Source organism: Stenella coeruleoalba, assembly GCF_951394435.1.
Source record: "Stenella coeruleoalba genome assembly, chromosome: 19".
Taxonomy (NCBI): domain Eukaryota; kingdom Metazoa; phylum Chordata; class Mammalia; order Artiodactyla; family Delphinidae; genus Stenella; species Stenella coeruleoalba.
The window spans coordinates 18,250,011-18,269,175 of NC_137165.1; the positions used below are offsets into that span (position 1 = coordinate 18,250,011).

At 41.5% G+C, this 19,165-nt stretch overlaps 1 protein-coding gene across 8 annotated transcripts in view; it reads left to right on the forward strand.

Moving 5' to 3' along the window:
• The window catches only part of RHOT1 (ras homolog family member T1), a 63,082-nt gene extending 55,974 nt beyond the window's left edge, over positions 1–7,108 (forward strand). For 7 of the 8 annotated variants that reach the window (XM_079905797.1, XM_079905801.1, XM_079905794.1 and 4 more), the window contains one exon: positions 1,432–3,864. In XM_079905797.1, the coding sequence (XP_079761923.1) occupies positions 1,432–1,549 (118 nt within the window). In that variant the 3' untranslated portion in view covers positions 1,550–3,864. Of the gene's footprint in view, positions 1–1,431; positions 3,865–3,891 lie in introns of those variants that run through there. The other variant, XM_079905800.1, reaches the window with a different exon arrangement.
• The last annotated feature ends 12,057 nt before the right edge of the window (positions 7,109–19,165 follow it).

The window sequence follows — 19,165 nt, forward strand, 5'->3', positions numbered from 1 at the left end:
TGGGTTGCCTTTGTTGGAGTTTTTCCAAGTGGAAAAACTAAACACCTAAGTATTTTCTTCCCTAACTGTTTTTTAAAAAAATGAAACATTACCTGTTGGAAGAACTAACTTGCAAGGTGGCATGAACCTGTGTTATCACTTTGCTTTGTAAAATAATAATTATTTAAGGAGTGACTTTTTTTTTTTTTTTAATAGAAACTGGGTAAGATAAGTTGGAGTGCTTTGTGTTGTTTTACCATAGTGATAAGCATGGAGCACTTTGCTTGTATTGTAAACTTGTTTCTTAGGGATGTACAGATTGCATTTTGTGATAACTAATCTGATTGTTCTCTCTTTGACTATTATTGAGACAGTAGTTTTGTATAATTTATAGATTTTTGGCTCTTAACTCTTTTGCATATGTCAGTGTCTTGGTCTTTTAATGATGTCTGACTCTTGCTTCAACTCTGTTTGTTTAATTTAGTTGTGAAATAACCTAAACTAGACAGTTTCTCTAAGCTCTTAATTCTGTAAGTTTTCTGCATCACCTCAATTGTGTTCACTTAACTAAAACTTCAGTGACGCTGAATAAAATGTTCCAACCTTTGCTTTAAAGCTGTATCCTCTTCATGGTAAGCTGTCATACTTGAGACCCTTGGGGGTGCTTAGCAGTGTTATTAACTGAGCATGCTCACAAACTCAGTTTGTGATACAGGCTGTCCCTGTTCTTGTCATGCATAATATGGCTTCTTTTATGTCATTTACCTTTCAGTCCATCATGTTACATCATGTCCTTTAGTTGGTACCAATGTCACTGCCTGTCTGATACCAGGGTTTGGTTCGTCTGTTTGTTTTTTTCTTCTTCTTTCTTTAATCAGCAGTAACCAAATTAATGCAAACTTGTAAATCTTCCCCCACCCCTTTGGGATTTTTTTGGTAAATTTTTATGGGACTCAGTGTTTCCAAAGTTGATTTTAAGCATTGCTCTTAGAAAAGTATTGTCACTTGTCACTTAACTGCTTACAAGATAGCTTTTGGTTCCTGGGGACAGGAGATTGCACATTAAGTTCCATGAAATTGACTCTTAAAATTGTGAGGTCTCAGTCTTACCTCTCATTTTGAAGGACCATACTGGTTTTAAAAAGTGGCAGGTTGATTTGTCTAAGTTCTCCGCTTCCCATGTGAAGAAAATTTATAACATTTTGGATGTTGTTTACTCCCAAATAGTAACTAATTATAGATATTTCTTTATTAATGTCTACAGTATGTCTTAAGATAATGATTATCTAAGCAATGTACATGTGGCTTTATTGATAAATGTTTTTGGTGACCATTACTGTATGCAATTAGCCTGACAAGTGTGCTAATACTTCCCTAAAAGTAGATTGTTCATATAACTGTTTTTTTCATACTAATCATGTTTTAAACATTAATTATATTTTTTGACTACAGGCACGTGACACAAGCTGACCTCAAGAGCTCCACATTTTGGCTTCGAGCAAGTTTTGGTGCTACTGTTTTTGCAGTTTTGGGCTTTGCTATGTACAAAGCATTATTGAAACAGCGATGATTTAAAAAAAAAAAAAATACTGGCCCTACCAAAAACAAATACTTTTATGTACATTCTGAATGCTTTAAATTCCGCTAGAAATATTGAGATATTTATACATGCAGAGTTACTTTGTTAATATTTGTAATTCATGCGTAAGAGTATTTTAATGATAGTTATAACTGCAGTATTGGCTAGCATATGGAAGGAAACAGCTTAACAGCCAAACTAAAATGACTAACTTTCAGAGGCCGAAAGGGAATATTTTGTAAATAATGTACATATTCAGGCAAGATATGGTCTCCCAGACTGAGTTCAAGAAATGATGTCTCTAGACGTTTCTACATGGTATTATTAGTGCTCAGTTGGCTCACTCTCCTAGGTTTAAGTCAGCTCAGAGACTTTATTTACTCATTGATCACTTATTTATTTCACATTTACTCAGAATGATCTTTGGGTACTTTAAGTACACGAGGCACAATTTGCCTTTTTCTCTCCGTTTTTAAAAACGTGACTTTCTTTCAGTCCCATCCTTCATGGTAGGCCAGCCTTGAAGCCATCGTTCAGTCTAGAAAATTGTATAGCTGAGTGTGATGCTCTCCTTTAAGGAAGGAGTAAGCTCAAGGCGATTAGCAAAGGCGTCACCTGTGTGATTATTTTGTTTCCTTTGTCAGTATGTTGAATTTTATAGCCCTTTCAATCAAATGAGAAAAAAGATTTGTATATTATCAATGTTTTTAGTTTAAATAAATAGTCACCATTACTACTATTGAGTTTCCTCCCAAAGTGTAAATCATTCTATAATGGCTGTGTCTATTATAGTATATTACAGTAGCTGCATGTGTCATGAAGTGTTCTATATCTGGCTAGGATAACCTAGAAGCAGCACTTTTTTAAATGGTGAAATAAATCTAATGAATAAAACTCTCATTATGAACCTATTTTTTCCATCATTGACCTTTTCAAGTATTTAAATAAATAAGCACTGTGTACTGTGATCTTGAGTTTTTTGTCTAACAAAAGTAAATATTTCTGTACAGATGTGAATGAAATCCTCTGGTTTCTGTCTTTCCTGTCTTGGAAATTATTTTTTATATAAAAAGATAATACTTATTAGGAAAGAAGACAAGTATGATTTGTATGTATCAGAGGAAATCTATTTTAAAGTTGTGGGGAAATCTATTCTCAGAAAAAGGCAATTGTTTTCCCCTACACATACCTAACTAATGTGGTTTTTGCTATGATTTACATGTTTATCTTCTCCTTTAACATGGATTTTTTTTCCCTCTGTTCTTCTGAGGGGTGTTTTCTCCCTAAGATCACACCCCTTGAGCAGCTAGGAACAACATGATTTATTAGCTATAAGCTTGTAAACTAATGTGTGTCATGTTCACTTCATAATTCCATGTCTCCCTCCCCCCTCCCATTTCCATTCTGAATTTGAGGAAAAGGAAAATTGAGCAAAAAATCTGGTGGCTCCTCATTTTCATTATTTTCTGAGAGTTTCTCATTTACCAAATAAATTTCAGTTACACAGCTTCCAATGACAGTTAATTCTTTCCTTCCAAGTTCTTCCCTGTTCAGACTGAAATATTATTTTCAATGAGTATGCCCAAAGGTGAAAAGTAGTATGTTTGCATATTTAGATTTTTCTCTCTTAATCTTTTCGCTTGAGGCCTAAGTGTCTGATTCACAAGAAGGCACCTGCCCTATTTCTTTACCTGCTCTTGACACGTCTCCCTCCCTGGAGGAAGCCTTCCTCCACTCTCAGTCCAGGCAGGGTGGGTTTGCAGAGGAAATGCTCACTGTTTTCTGCTCTTTAATCTACAGGCTCATGCGGATCTTTTTCCTTGTTTCATATCCACGTTAGGGACTAGTTAATGTGGGGAAATATGTGAATCAATACAGTAATAGGCCTCTTCTGGCTTTTACAATTTACTCGAAGGTGCAAGCTGTAAGAGTACTAAGGAAAAATGAGGAAAATAGGACTTTGAGGGTTGAAAGGAAACCTTTCACTTTGCACCAACTGCCTTATATTTTAAATGGACAATTCTGAAACTGCTACGGTATTTTAACGAATTTTCGAGGCGGTCCTGTGAAGAAACATCACTTTGAAGGTTTGTAGTCCCTTGGCATAATGTAGTAACTTAGCCTTAATTAGCACATCAATGGTCTGTTGCTTCTTGCCATTCATCTGTCTTTCTCTTTCACATTTGACCAAAAAATGGGCCATGTCCCACACTGGCAGAGCTTATGAGTGTTATAGTAGGAGTGGGCTGGTGTTAGGAGTTTGGGAAGCACATCACCATTCCGAAATGGCCTGTGAGATGAGGTAGGAGGGTTGTGGATGTCTGTTTGTGCAGATCTGTACATCACCTCTGTCAGAGGAAGGCACCAAAGAGGAGGTATACTGCTGAGCCAGTCCTGATTGAAAGGAGAACTTTTCTGACCTGAGGGAAGGCAACTGAATAATGACTAGCAGAGGGGAAACAGAGGTAAGTGCTCAAACTCTGTATAGGGCATAAACCTTTCCTAAACAGACCCTCACAATGCAACTGGTGTTAACTTTGATGCCCCTTTTGTCTCAATTGTACTAGTAAACATCAGTGTAAAAGTGTCTTTAAAATACATGTGCAAATCTTAAAAATGAATATGTGACCTAATTTTCATTAGCACATTTATTTGGCATCATCCTCAAATTTTTAATAGTCCATGTGATTTTAGGAAGCTGATTCGGGACTAGATGCTTTTTGAGAAATACCCCATGTCAAGATTCTAAATTTATTTAATGTTTGTAGTATGAGAATGCTCCATGCAGGTAGCCTGAACCAAAAACCTCGATCCCCAGATTCACAGTCCCAATAACCCATTTGTTAAAACCTCTAATCTTACAAGTACTTCTTGTCTTTTAAACTCTATTTATCAAAAGGCTCCATCAGTAAGAGTGAATGTCTGTTAACCTGTTTGGCTCTCAGCTCTTTGGAAGTCTCTGACCTGTGAGTATCACAGTTACTGTGTCTCAGATCTCTCTAGTGCATCCCCAATTCAAAAACTATGTCCCCTTGCCTCCCGTGGCATGCTTACACTTGTCATACCATTTGTCTCAGTTATTTTTGGTTCAGAAAACACAGACACCTTACTAAAAGGTGAGATTTTGAAATCATTAGGAAACTTCCTAACTTCGTAGTGCCATTCTGGTTCCTAGCTGTATTTTCCAGTGATAATGTTTTACTCTGTCGTTTTCTCTTCTCCTTTAGCATAGAGAGCTGCAGAAAGACAGTAAAATTGAGAGATTGTCATTCCTTCTGGGTTTGAAAGCTGCATGTCAGATACACACAAACAAGGAGGCCTTGCCAGTATTATCCTCATCTGTTGAAAAATTCAAGTTCTGTACGAACACTTTTCCTCTTTCAGTATTTTCCTATTCATACTTTACCCATGTCTTTTATGATCTAAATAACCCTTGGAAGTGTTTGTTATTAAAATGACATGGGTATATAGGCTGTGGTGTAACTTAGGGGTCGCAAACTTTTTCTGTAAAAGGTCAGATAGTAAATATTCGAGATTTTTGCAGCTGCTCAACTATGTCATAGCAAGAAAGTAGCCACAGACATTATGTAAACAAATGAGCATGACTGCATCCCAATAAAACTTTATTTATAGGCACCGAAATTTGAATTTTGCATAATTTTCACTTGTCAAAAAATATTCTTACTTTGATTATTGTAACCACTTAAAAATGTAGAAACTATTCTTGGCTCATGGACTGTAGAAAAACAGGCTGTGGGCCAGATTTGACCAACTCCTTGGTGTAATTGATGAAAGTACTAGTAGTAAATGCATAGCAGGTTAAAAAAATTTACCTGATTGTTTCGGAATTTGAAAAGGTACAGTACTAGGAAGAACTTAAAACGACTGTAGTCATGTTTTATTTATAGGGAAACCAAGATTGGACCTGCAGAAAGTGTTTGATTTCTTTCACTCTTACTGATGGTCCTGTTGTTCACCAGAACATGGTGCTCTGGCTGAGCTGGCGCCCACCTCGCAGCATGGCACTCAGAAGGTAAAGGGAGCGTCAATTCCACTTCCTCTGAGCACTCATCTGGAGCTGTTCTTTTGATGCTTGATCCATGTTTGCTTTCCCTTTGTCCAGTTGCGTAATTGACATAGGTGGAAGGTGAAGGAATCCCACAAGAATGTTTCGTTTGAACTCTAGTTATCTGGGGACTGTCCCCTTGTGTGCCTGACAGTGTGATAATGCTGCTTATTTCTTTAGATTTGAAAGTCAAAATATCAGAGCTTAAATAGACCACAAAGACCATCTGTCCAACTCTGTACATTTATAGCATAAACTGAGCACAAAGCCATACAATTAGTGTGTGCCTGGGCTAGGACTAGATGTCCTGATTCCCAGTTCGGCACTCCTTCCACTGTAGGAGCCAGCCTTAACAACTTGCCTTGATTTTATACGTTTAGTAAATATGCTGTATGTTCAGTTTAAAAACGCAGGCAAGAAAAAGAGGAGAGAGAGAGAAAGAAAAAAATAAACCAATAAAGAGTTTGACATTTCTATTACTAAGAAAGGTTAAAGTTGGCAAAGCAAATTTTCTGGATGCTTTTCAGTTCCTCTGAGGCATTTTGCCTTCCCTTCTTATAGCTGTCACCAGGCAATTGATGATGTCTATTTAGAGGAGTGCAGACTTGGCGGTTAGGTTTATTTCAGGTACAGATAATTGAGGGAAGGTAAGGATGTGTAACTACTCTTTTAAAAGCATTCTTTGTGGGTTTTGTTTAATTGTTCTAAAATTGTTAATTTTGAAAAACTTACTGTTTTGCTTTTTATTTATAAATGGAAGAGTATCTTGGAACAGGGGCTTTAATGGAGGGGAAACCTCCTTAGGCTAAAGTTTTGTCATTAACTGTTTTTATCTCTACTTTTCCAATCTGCCTCTGGGATTTCTATAATTCCAGCCTCTTTTATCCCAGCTTGTTTTGTATATGGTCTAGAAGAGCATCGGGAACTCAGTGTGTCTTCATATACTCTCTTACTCTTTCTACTGATTCCCTGTAGGATCTTTTACTTTCTCCCCAGATTCTTAAAGTGCGGTCACGACACCTGGGAACTTGTAAGGAATACAGTTATCAGGTCCCACCCCAGACCTAGTGAATCAGAAACTTGAAGGTTGGGGCCCAGCGAAATCTGTGTTAACCACCCACGGCCCCATCCCATGATTCTGCTAAAGTTTGAGAACCACTGCACTAGATACTGAGGAGGTAGAAGTAGTTCAATCCAATGGCTTTGCCCTCAAAGAGGTTATAGTCTGTTTGGATAACTAAGTTAACAGTGGTTAAATTTTTTTAAAGACAATTTAATTATGTGTAAGTATAATTTTAATTTAAAAAGGGAATAAACTTAACATCTTCCCTTTCCTCTTATGATAAAATTCAAATCCTAAGGTAGTTTACAAAGCCCTGAAGACCTGGCCCCAGACCTTCTTTGCAGCCAAATGTACACTGTCCCACGTGACTACCCTCTAGTCAAAGAGATCATCTTTCGGCTCTAAGAATGCACCTTGCTCTCTGTGGAGTGCTTTGCCAGATGCTCCCTCCATCTAAAACCCTGTCCTCCCAGCTTCTCATCTTTTGGGTCCCAGAGGGTCAAGGCCAGGATGCCAGTGTCCAGGAGCTGAGTCTTGGTGTTTAAGATACATGTGTCCACTCATCCTCCTGTTCGCGGCATTGACACCCCTGCCCTCACCTGTGCTTTGTCCAGTTACTGGCTCTTTTACCCTCTCTAAAGATTCCGTTAAAGGGGTTTAAGCAGGGGAGTGATGTACTAGGCAGGTCTTGACAAATTGCCTGTTCCCCTGTCCCTGGGAACTGAACCTGGGGTAGCTGACCAGTCTCCGTCCTGCTGTATTGGCAGTGAACTGAGTCCCAAATCTTTGCACCGCAGCCCTCCCAGCCCCCCACTATTGTGTGCCTACCTAACCTTAAAGTACCCAGGGGGATACATGTCAGTCTGCTTGTGTCTAACTTAATTTTCTTGATTTATCCAACCCTTGCTTTTTTTTTTTTTTTAATTTCTTAGTTGCTCTGCAACATGTGGGATCTTCCCGGACCAGGGCTCGAACCCGTGTCCCCTGCACTGGCAGGCGGATCCCTAACAACTGTGCCACCAGGGAAGTCCTGCAACCCTTTCTTAAGAAGCAACTTTACTCAGTCACTGTAGCCCTTGTGGAAACACTGACTAGCAGCCCTGGAAACGAAAGGATCTTTAGGTGGTATTGGCAATTCACTAGGTTGCTGGGGGAGGAGTAGAAAAGCATGGACTTAAGAGCTAAAATTTTGAATCCCAACTTTGCCACATTCATTGTACAAATGACTTGATTTTCTGGTTCTGTTTCCTCTCTCTAAAATGAAAATCAGGATCACTATGCACATTCACTAAGATCCGTCCCTGGTGGTATTTCATCTTCCTCCTTCCCCAGGAGAATAGATCTTCATCCCCACAGCAAGCACCACTGAGGGGCAAGGCTCTGCCCCTCCTACGCTTGGGTGGCAGCCAGATTTTTTTTCTACGTGTATCTGACAAATGTCTTGATTAAGCTCTCTTGAGTATTAGGGCCAGTAAAATGTCCCTCGCCCCTGTTGTCTTGGCAGGCGGCACAAATAGCTGACTTGCCTATCTTGCTGGCTACTTTCTCTTTCTCAGTCTCTTGCTGAGTCTTCAACCTGTCTTCAACCTTTAAAGTGTTAGCATATCCCAGGGTTCTGTCCTGAGTTTCCTTATCCTCTCTGCCTATACTGTCTCTAGGTGATCTCATCGAGTGCCCTGATTTTATTTTTCTAAATTTTTATTTTGGAATAATTTGAAACATTTTAAAAGTTGTAAAAATAATAGGGTTTGTCTATTCTGGGCATTTCATATAAATGGAGTCATACAATATGTGGTCTTTAGTGACTGGCTTCTTTTTAGCATAATGTCTTCAGGGTTCATCCACATTATAGCATGTGTCAGTACTTCATTCCTTTTTTTTTGGAGAGGGGGCTGAATAATAGTTCATTGTATGGCTATACAGGCAGACCACGATGATACTGTATTGTGAGTTTGGTACCAGACCACCACAACAAAGTAAATACTGCAATAAAGTGAGTCACTTGAACTTTTTGGTTTCCCAGTGCATATAAAAGCTATGTTTACGCTATACCGTAGTCCATTAAGTGTGTAATAGCATTATGTCTAAAAAAACAATGTGTGTACCTTAATTTAAAAATACTTTATTACTGAAAAATGCTAACCATCATCTGAGCCTTCAGTGAGTCGTAATCTTTTTGCTGGTGGAGGGTCTTGCCTTGACGTTGATGGCTGCTGGCTGCTGGCTGATCAGGGTGTTGGCTGCTGAAGGCGGAGGGGGTGGGGCTGTGACAATTTCTTAAAACAAAACAACAATGATGTTTGCCACATCAGTTGACTTTTCCTTTCACAAATGATTTCTCTGTAGCAGGCAATGCTGTTTAGTAGCATTTTACCCACCATAGGACTTCTTTCAAAATTGGCATCAATCTTCTCAAACCCTGCCATTGCTTTATCAACTAAGTTTATGTAATAGTCTAAATCCTTTGTTGTCATTTCAACAGTCTTCACAGCATCTTCACCAGGAGTAGGTTCCATCTCAAGAAACCACTTTCTTTGCTCATCCATGAGTAGCAGCTTCTCACCCATGAGAGTTTTTTCATGGGATTGCAGCAATTCATCACATCTTCAGGCTCCACTTCTAATTCTAGTTCTCTTGGTGTTCCTACCATATCTGCAGTTACCTCCTCCCCTGAAGTCTTGAACCTCTCAAGGTCATCCATAAGGGCTGGAATAAACTTCTAAGTTTCTGTTAATGTTGATATTTTGACCCTTTCCCATTAATCGTGAATGTTCTTAGTGGCATCTAGAATCCTTTCCAGAAAGTTTTCAATTTATTTGCCCAGATCCACGAGGGGAATCACTAGCTATGGCAGCTATAGCCTTACAAGATAGATTTCTTAAATAATAAGACTTGAAAGTTAGAATTACTCCTTGATCCATGATCTGTAGAATGGCTATTGCATTAGCAGACATGAAAACAACATTAATCTCATTGTAAGTCACCAGCTGCATTAGCCCCTAACGAGAGTTAGCTTGTCCTTTGATGGTTTGAAGCCAGGCATTGACGACTCTCTAGCTATTGAAGTCCTAGATGGCATCTTCTTCCAAAATACTGTTTCGTCTACACTGAAAATCTGTTGTTTAGTGTAGCCACCTCCATTAATGATCTTAGTTAGGTCTTCTGAGTAACTTGTTGCAGCTTTTCCATCGGCACTTGCTGCTTCATCTTGCACTCTGATGTTATGGAGACGGCTGCTTTCCTTAAACCTCATGAACCAACCTCTGCTGGCTTCACGCTTTTCTTCTGCAGCTTCCTCACCTCTCTCAGCCTTCACAGAATTGAAGAGAGTTAGGGCCTTGCTCTGAATTAGGCTTCGGCTTAAGGGAATGTGGTGGCTGGTTTGATCTTCTAGCCAGACCGCTCAAACTTTCTCCATGTCAGCAATAGGCTGCTTTGCTTTCTTATCATTCATGCGTTCACTGGCATAGCATTTTTAATTTCCTACAAGAATTTTTCCTTTGCGCTCACAACTTGGCGGTTTGGCAAAAGCCTGTTTCAGCTTTTGACACGCCTTCCTCACTGAGTTTAATCATGTCTAGCTTTTGATTTAAAGTGAGAGACGTGTGACTCTTCCTTTCACTTGAACACTTAGAGGCCAGCGTAGGGTTATTAATTGGCCTAATTTCAATATTGTTGTGTCGCGGGAGTAGCGAGGCCTAAAGAGAGGGAGAGATGGGAGCAGCTGGTTGGTGGAGCAGCCGGAACACACAACATTTATCGATTGTGTTTGCTTTCTTATATTGGTACAGTTCATGGTGCCCCCAAACAATTAAAATAGTAACATCGAAGATCACTGATCACAGATCACTATAACAAATACGATAATAATGAAGAAGTTTGAAATACTGCAAGAATTACCAAAATATGACACAGAGATACGTAGTGAGCAAATGCAATTGGGAAAAATGGCACGGATAGACTTGCTCAACACAGGGTTGCCACAAACCTTCAGTTTGTTAAAAAAAAAAAAATGCAGTATCCGTGAAATGTCTGTACCATATTTTGTTTATTATCAGTTTGTGGACATTTGGATTGTTTCTACTTTCTTAAAAAATAAATAAATTATTTATTTATTTATTTTTGGCTGTGTTGGGTCTTCATTGCTGCATGTGGGCTTCCTCTAGTTGCGGCCACCGGGGGCTACTCTCCCTTGCGGTGCACGGGCTTCTCATTGAGGTGGCTTCTCTTGTTGCGGAGCACGGGCTCTAGGTGTGTGGGCTTCAGTAGTTGTGGCACATGGGCTCAGTAGTTGTGGCTTGCGAGCTTAGTTGCTCCATGGCATGTAGGATCTTCATGAACCAGGGCTCGAACCCGTGTCCCCTGCATTAGCAGGTGGATTCTTAACCACTGTACCACCAGGGAAGCCCCTGTTTCTACTTTTTGACTATTATGAATAATGCTTCTATGAATGTTTGTGTACAAGGTGTTTCTTTTTTGTTTTGTTTTGTTGGGGGGGGGGGTGCTGCATCTCACAGCTTGAGGTATCTTAGTTACCCGCCCAGGGATCAAACCTGGGCCACGGCAGTGAAAGTGCCAGGTCCTAACCACTGGACCACCAGGGAACTCCCAGTGTACAAGTTTTTATGTGAACATATGTTTTCATTTCCTTTGGGTATAACCTGGGAGTGGAACTGTGGGGTCATTTGGTAACTCAGTTTTAATATTTTGAGGAACTGCCAAACTGTTTCCCAAAGTGGCTGCACCGTTTTACATTCTCACCAGCAGCATCTAAGGGTTCTTGTTCTCCATATCCTTGCTGACACTTGTTATTATCTGTCCTTTTTACTGTAACCATTCTAGTGAGTGTGAAGTGGTACCTTCGTTGTGATTTTGACTATTGCTGATCTTGCCCCGAACAGTTACTACTGTAATATTTGCCAACTTTTCTACTTCTATCATTTCTTCTACATTTATTAATTGGAATTGTACTGTGAGAGAGAACAGTGCCTTTCCCCCATATATTTATTCAGTGATTTATGTGTATCGGTATATGGGCTTGTGAATAGTTACTTTGTTCTTTGCATCATAGTCCATTACTATCATTTATTCCGTTGCTCAGTGTTCTTTTCTCAGGTTTGGCCAGTGGCAGCGCCTTCAGCTTGGTTCATGTGCCGTTTCAACATGTGCCCATTATTTCTGAGCCCTCCTTTCTGGCCTTGTAAAAAGTTCCAGGCAACCTTTGTACGTACGTGCTTCCCAGGCATCATCCTGTACTTTCCCTGTCCTGGTGCTGACACCAACCATTTCTCCAAGGAACACTGGTCCTTTTATTATTTTATTAGAAACCAAGTTTCTCGGAACTAGGTATAGCTCATTGCAACTAGCAGCCCCTTGACTTTAAATTCAGTCCTTCAGGGAATTCCCTGGCGGTCTAGTGGTTAGGACTCCGTGCTTTCATTGCTGATGGCCCGGGTTCAGTCCCTTGTCGGGGAACTAAGATCCCACAAGCCACACGGTGCTGCCAAATACATACATACATACATACATACATGCATGCATACATGCATACATTCATTCATTCATTCATCCAGTGACTCCCAAATCAGTATTACCAGCCTTGACCTCATTCCAGAAATCCACGCTTCTGTTGTTTCTTGCCTGTAATTACCTCTTGGATATCTGAGGCCCCTTAAACAGAGCCCTTGGTATCCAGCACTAACCACCCCCTTCCCAGTTTTCCCACTTTAGCTGAGTACATTCTCAAAGCAAAAATCTGGGAGTTATTTTCTGCTCTCCCCACCCCTGCAATCCGTCAACAAGTCCTGTTGACCGTGCTTCCAAAAGACGTAACTGTCCTCTTATCTCCATCTCCGCCACGACCACCTAAGTTCAGGCCGCCGTGACTTCCCACCTGGACTAAATGCAAGTTCACTAACTAACTGTTGGCTTCCCACTCCCGTTCTTTTCCTTCTAAAATCCATTCTCTTATGTTGCCATGACTATGCTTAAGTTCTTTTGATGTCTAATCACACTTAAATAAAACCTAGGCTCCTTGCCCTGCCTTATAAAGTCTACCTGAGCTGCTCCTTGCCTGCTTCCTGACCTTACCCTGTTCCTAGACCTATTGTGTACCTGCTTCAGAGCCTGTGCACTGACTATTTTCTGCTTGGAATGCTCTTCTCTCGTATCTCAGTTTAAATGTCACCTCCCCAGAGAGGAACCTTTCTAGACCATCTAATCTAAAAAAAAAAGCTCACAGAAGCATCACCCCGAATTCTTAGCATCTCACCATCTGTGTTTCATCCCTTTTTTTCCTCATGTGTATTCCTTCATTTGTTGAGTGTCTCCCCTGTGCTTGCATATAAACTTTGTGAGAGTAGCGATTTTTCTTTCTTTAAAATTGAGATATAATTGACATATAACATTATATTAGTATTAGGTGCACGACATGAGTCAATATCTGTATATATTGTGAAATGATCATTGCAATAAGTCTAGTTAACATCCATCATATACATAGTTACGAAATTTTTTTCTTGTGATGAGGACTTTTAAGATCTATTCTCAGCAACTTTCAAATATGCAATACAGTAGTATTAACTATTGTCACCATGCTGTACATTACATCCGTATGACTTATTTATTTTACAACTTGAAGTTTGTACCTTTTGACCCCCTTCCCTCATTTCACCCACCCCCCAACCCCCCACCCCTCAACTCTGGGAACTACCAATCTGTTCTGTGTCTATGAGCTTGGTGGGGGGGGGGGGTTGTTTTTTAGTGAAATTATATATTTGTCTTTCTCTGGCTTATTTTGCTTAGCATAATTCCCTCAAGTTCTATGCATGTTTGTCACAAATGGCAAGATTTCATTCTTTTTTATTGCTGAATAATGTTCCATTGTTTATGTGTGTGTGTGTGTGTGTGTGTGTGTGTGTGTGTGTGTATGTGTGTGTGTACACACACCACATTCTTTATCCATCCATTGATGGACACTTGGGTTGTTTCCATATCTTGGCTATTGCAAGTAACAATGTAATGAACATGGGGGTACATATTCTTTTCAAGTTAGTGTTTTTGTTTTCTTCAGATAGATACCCAGAAGTTGAATTGATGGATTGTAGGTAGTTCTATTTTTAATTTTTTGAGGAACCTTCATACTGTTTTCCATAGTGGCTGCACCAGTTTATATTTCCACCAAGAGTGCACAAGGATTCCCTTTTCTCCATATCCTTGCCAACATTTATGTCTTGTGTTTTTGATATTCTAACAGGTGTGAAGTGATATCTCACTGTGGTTTGATTTTCATTTCCCTAATTAGTGATTTTGAGCATCTTTCCGGGTACCTGTTGACCACCTGTATATCTTCTTTGGAAAAATGTCTATCCAAATCTTCTGCCCATTTTTAATCAGTTTTAAATTGTTGTTTTGCTGTTGAATTTTACGAGTTCTTTATGTATTTTGGTTATTAATTCCTTATCAAATATGTGACTTGCAAATATTTTCTCCCATTCAGTAGGTTGCCTTTTCATTTTGTTGATGATTTCCTTTGCTGTGCAGAAGCTTTTTAGTTTGATGTAGTTCCACTTGTTCGTTTTGCTTTTGGAACCAGATCCAAAAAATCATCACCAAGACTGATGTCAGGGTGTCTTAATCACCACTGTATACTCAGAGCCTAGAACAATCAATACTTGGCACATAGTTGGTGCTCAATAAATTTTTTTTTTGGCCATGCTGTGCTTAGTTCCCCGACCACACCAGGGATCGAACTGGTGCCCCCTGCGGTGGAAATGCAGAGTCTTAACCACTGGACTGCCAGGGAAGTCCCTCAGTAAATATTTTTTGAATGAATGAATGAATGAGCAGGCAAATAAACGAACTTAAGGTTACTTGCCTTAAAACTCTATAGAAGTCAGTGCAGCTTATTGGACTGAGTGAGGAAGTAAAACTAAAGGGAAACCCAAATATTTTCTGCTGAGATAGCTCTGGCAGCTGAGACGCTGTGGGGAGGGGCCTCAGCAAAATCAACTACAGAATGACAGGGACTCAGATAACTCAGGTATAGTGGTCATGGGCCTCAGAGTTGGGGTCTAAGCTTTTCTTCGAGTCATCTGGTCAACTATCCTCCTTAGCCTGAGCTCAACAATGTCTCTCCTGCTGCACTTAGTGTTGTTTTTTTGTTTTGTTTTATTTGTTTGTTTGGCTGCATTGGGTCTTAGTTGAGGCACGCAGGATCTTCGTTTGAGGTATGAAGGATCTTTCATTGCAGCACATGGGCTCTTCATTGTGGTGTGCGGGCTTCTCTCTAGTTGTGGCCTGCAGGTTTTCTCTTCTCTAGCTGTGGCGTGCAGGCTCCAGGGCGCATGGACTCTGTAGTTGTGGAGCGCAGGTTCCAGGGCGTGTGGGCTCTGTAGTTGTGGCATGCAAGTGTTAGTTAAGACGCGCAAGCTCAGTAGTTGTGGCGCGCGGGCTTAGTTGCCCCGTGGCATGTGGGATCTTAGTTCCCTGAACAGGGATTGAACCTGTGTCTTCTGCATTGGAAGGTGGATTCTTTACCACTGGACCACCAGGGAAGTCCCTGCACTTAGTTTTATCACAAGGGATTCCATACTGCTTGGTCATTCATTCATTCAGAAGCATGAGTGAATAAAGTGCTGGGCTGGGTGTTGTGAGAACTAAAGATAAGATAGCTATAGTGAGATCGATTTTTATCTTCCAAGAGGTAATATGTAAATAAGTGTCTACTACAAGTAGAAAAATAATAAGAACTGTAAGAGATAAAATCAAGTGCAGTGGGGATTCAAGCAAAGTGGGAATTTTCTGAAGTTGAGGTGCTCCCAAAAAGCTTTATGGAGGAGGTTGTGTTCCATTTGGACCTTGAACAATTCATATATAAAAAGTATTTAGTTAGTTTCACTCAGGCTGAAGGAGTTCAAGTTCCTGTGTACCTCCTGCTTCTGGGGCTGGAGATCAGCAATCACCTCTTTGAAGGAATTTCCTTCAGTGTGGTATGTAAAAAACATTTTGGACACACATTTCTATTAAAAAATGTCAAGGTAGCTGCTGAGTTTGAAAAATATACTGTATAATAATGCACTTGAGGGACTTCCCTGGGGGGTCCAGTGGGTAAGACTCTATGCTCCCAATGCAGGGGGCCCGGGTTCGATCCCTAGTCGGGGAACTAGATCCTGCATGCATGCCGCAACTAAGAGTCTGCGTGCTGCAACTAAGAAGTCTGCATGCTGCAACTAAGAGCCTGCATGCCACAGCTAAAGCTCCCACATGCCGCAACGAAAATCCCACATGCTGAAACTAAGACCCAGAGCAGCCAAAATAAAAACTATATAAATAAATAAATATATTTTTAAAATAATGCACTTGGGCTTCCTTGGTGGCACAGTGGTTGAGAGTCCGCCTGCCGATGCAGGGGACACGGGTTCGTGCCCCGGTCCGGGAAGATTCCACATGCTGCGGAGCGGCTGGGCCCGTGAGCCATGGCCGCTGAGCCTGCGCGTCCGGAGCCTGTGAGGCCGCAACGGGAGAGGCCACAATAGTGAGAGGCTCGCATACCGCAAAAATAATAATAATAATAATGCACTTGAAACAAAATAGGTGTTCATCTCAAGCAACAGGAAAGCTTTGGTCACCTGTTAGGTGGCAGTGGCAGCTGAAACATGTACCAGGTTATAAGCCAGGTGCAGATGTAGCATCTTAGGTTGCAGTCAGGATTCTGCCACATTTTAGGATTCATGTTTTGGAAGTGAGAGTTACTGTTTATCAGAAATGACCTTCAAAGCCCAAATGAAGAAGCTCTGCCTGCCCAAAAGTCAGTGGGAAAGAATTGAGAGGCATGTCACCTGCCAGGGAGAGCCCTCCTCATGTGGCCAGGACTATGGAGCTCCCAAAGCCAAGGATTCTGGGAGTCGGGCAAGGAAGCCTGCTTTAGGGTGTCTCCTGGCTGGCTTCTTTGTGCCAGTGGAGCCACCTGTCTTTAGAGCTCCCTGCTGCACTCTCTCTGCTCGGCTTATATTTATGCTAAACCAAAATTTTCAGCTGATTTTCACTTTGTGAAACAAATTCTGCAACAGAAAACATGTGGTTCTGGAAGGTGTGAGAAACAGGGACAGCTGTATGTGTTGCTTCACTGGGTGCTCGTTTAGAGAAGGAAGACAGTGTCCTCTGGTTGTTCACCCAGCCCAATATGATTTCTGGTCTTTATGCTGCATTCTGGTAAGGATTAACTTCTACCTGCTACCTCCAAGCAACAGTTCAAGTGCTGCTTATGTTGTATTTTAACTAAAGATCTCAAGAACAAAATGGAGGGAATTCCCTGGTGGTCCAGTGGTTAGGACTCCGCACTTTCACTGCTGAGGGCCCAGGTTCAATCCCTGGGTGGGGAAACTAAGATCCCTCAAGCCGTGAGGTGAGGTGCGGCGTGGCCAAAGACAAACAAACAAACAACAACAACAAAAATGGAAAATATAGATTCCGACTCTAAGCAAACCTAGGCCTGGGGGAGTTGACAGATAAGCATTTAGGTGAGCAGACAGTTCATTGTCATCCCACCTCACCTTAGGTCAGTTCACGTGTGCAGGGGTGCGTGGTGGGGTGGTATCCGTTTCTTTCCTCTTTGTGTGATATTTAAAAGGTGCTTACATTAAGGGGGCACCCAATCTGCATGTATCTTTACCCACTCATCGATATGAGTTCTTAAATTCCCCACTAGCAGGTTGGATTCCCATTCATCTTGTCGGTAGGATGGCTCTGTTAGGGTGCCTCTTCTCAAAAAAATAGAAACAGCAAAAAAGGCAACGAATCCTGAGAAGCGGGTATGGGGTTATAGCAGACAAGGGTAAAATGCCTGTCACGAAAGATAACCTGTTTTGCTCATCAATAACTCATCTGTCCTTTGACTTCTCAAGGTCCTGGAGAAACAGGAGCTCAGCTGGCTGTGAGCTAGTTGGGACCCCTACATGTGCTTCAAGAGTGGGTAGTTTGGGATGGACGGCAAGGGTAGCGGTCCCTTCTTGATTAAGAAATAACTCCTGAGCCCTTGTACAGGGCAGTACAGCATAGGAAATTCTGGATTGCAAGATGAGAATGTCTGTGCACCAGCAGGCTTCTGCCTTCAGGGTCCAGTCTGAGGACCTGGGGATGGAGGGATCCTCAAAGCGCTTTGACCTCTTGCCAGGACAGAAACGGAAAGGTGGCCAGAAGTGTCAGGAATTGGTGGGTCTCGTTTTCCTCCCCCACTCCCTGCCTCCCACATAAAGCCCCAGAAGGAAAGAGCAGCTTAGCCCCCCTACCAGCAATACTGAACAGTCACCCCCACCCACCTCCAGATCACCCACCTGTAGCCTGTATGGGAACCCTGACCCTTGAGGAAAAAATGCTGACCTATGAACTCCCCCCATTCTCCTCGAATGCACCCAGAGCAGAGTTTTGACTGAACTCATCAGTCCTTTCTTTGGAACCTGTTCTTCCAGCTTCATCTTCCTTCCCTTGTTTCCTTTATTTCTAGAATTCTGAGAGCTGTACTGTTCATTGTTTCTACCCATCATTGTTAAGGGAGAGATATGGAAACATTCCCATGGTAACAGTTTCATCTCAAAATATCTGAATGCTATTAGCTGCTTTCCCACTCCAGGGAAAAGACTAGATTCTTTTTTTTCCTTCTTCATCTTCAGAGAACAGTTGACAGTTCCTCTCTACACTGCAGGGAGGCCTGCCCAGGTCAGGGGTAGAGACCGGAAAGCCCAGAAAGTCAGACTTGTTTCTTAGCTAACTTCACTTTCTGAACAAAGTAGAACCATTTCAAAAACTTAAAATTATATGGCTCTCACACTGACCCAGAGAGCTGCTGGTGGAAGCACCGATGAAAATACCGACTTCCTTGGGGGAAATCATCACCTGAGAACACATGAGAGGGGCCAGCACAGACATGGTTCAAAGCCCCACACGCCGCACTGTTATACCGCAGAGCAGTGTGGTTTGAGCAAATTCAGATGTATGTGCTGATTGTCGTTGGAGACGCAGCGAGAGGCAGTGGGACGAGAGAGGGTTACGCTTTATATTCACGGCAGGCTTTATGGTTGACAAGGGATTTTCAGATTGAAATAGGATGATGCAAGAGACAGGACACATTTGTTTTAAACACGTATATTTGTTGTCTCCCTGTTTTGATGGGTCAGAAACTTAGGAGCAGTTTAGTTGGGTGGTTCTGGTTCAGAGTCTGTAATTAGTCGCCATCGTCTGAAGGCTTGACTAGGGCTTGAGGATCCCTTTCCAAGACGGCTCGCTGTTGGCAGGGGGCTGTTGGCAGGAGGCCTCAGTTCCTCACCACATGGGCCTCTTCCTGTAAGGTTACTTGAGTGACTTGGCAGCTCGCTTCACCACAGCGCAAGTGAGTGAAGAGCTAGAGAACAAGGAGAAGCTGCATTTTCTTTCATGACCTAGTCTCAGAGGACACACATTGCTTCTGCCATATTCTATCTAT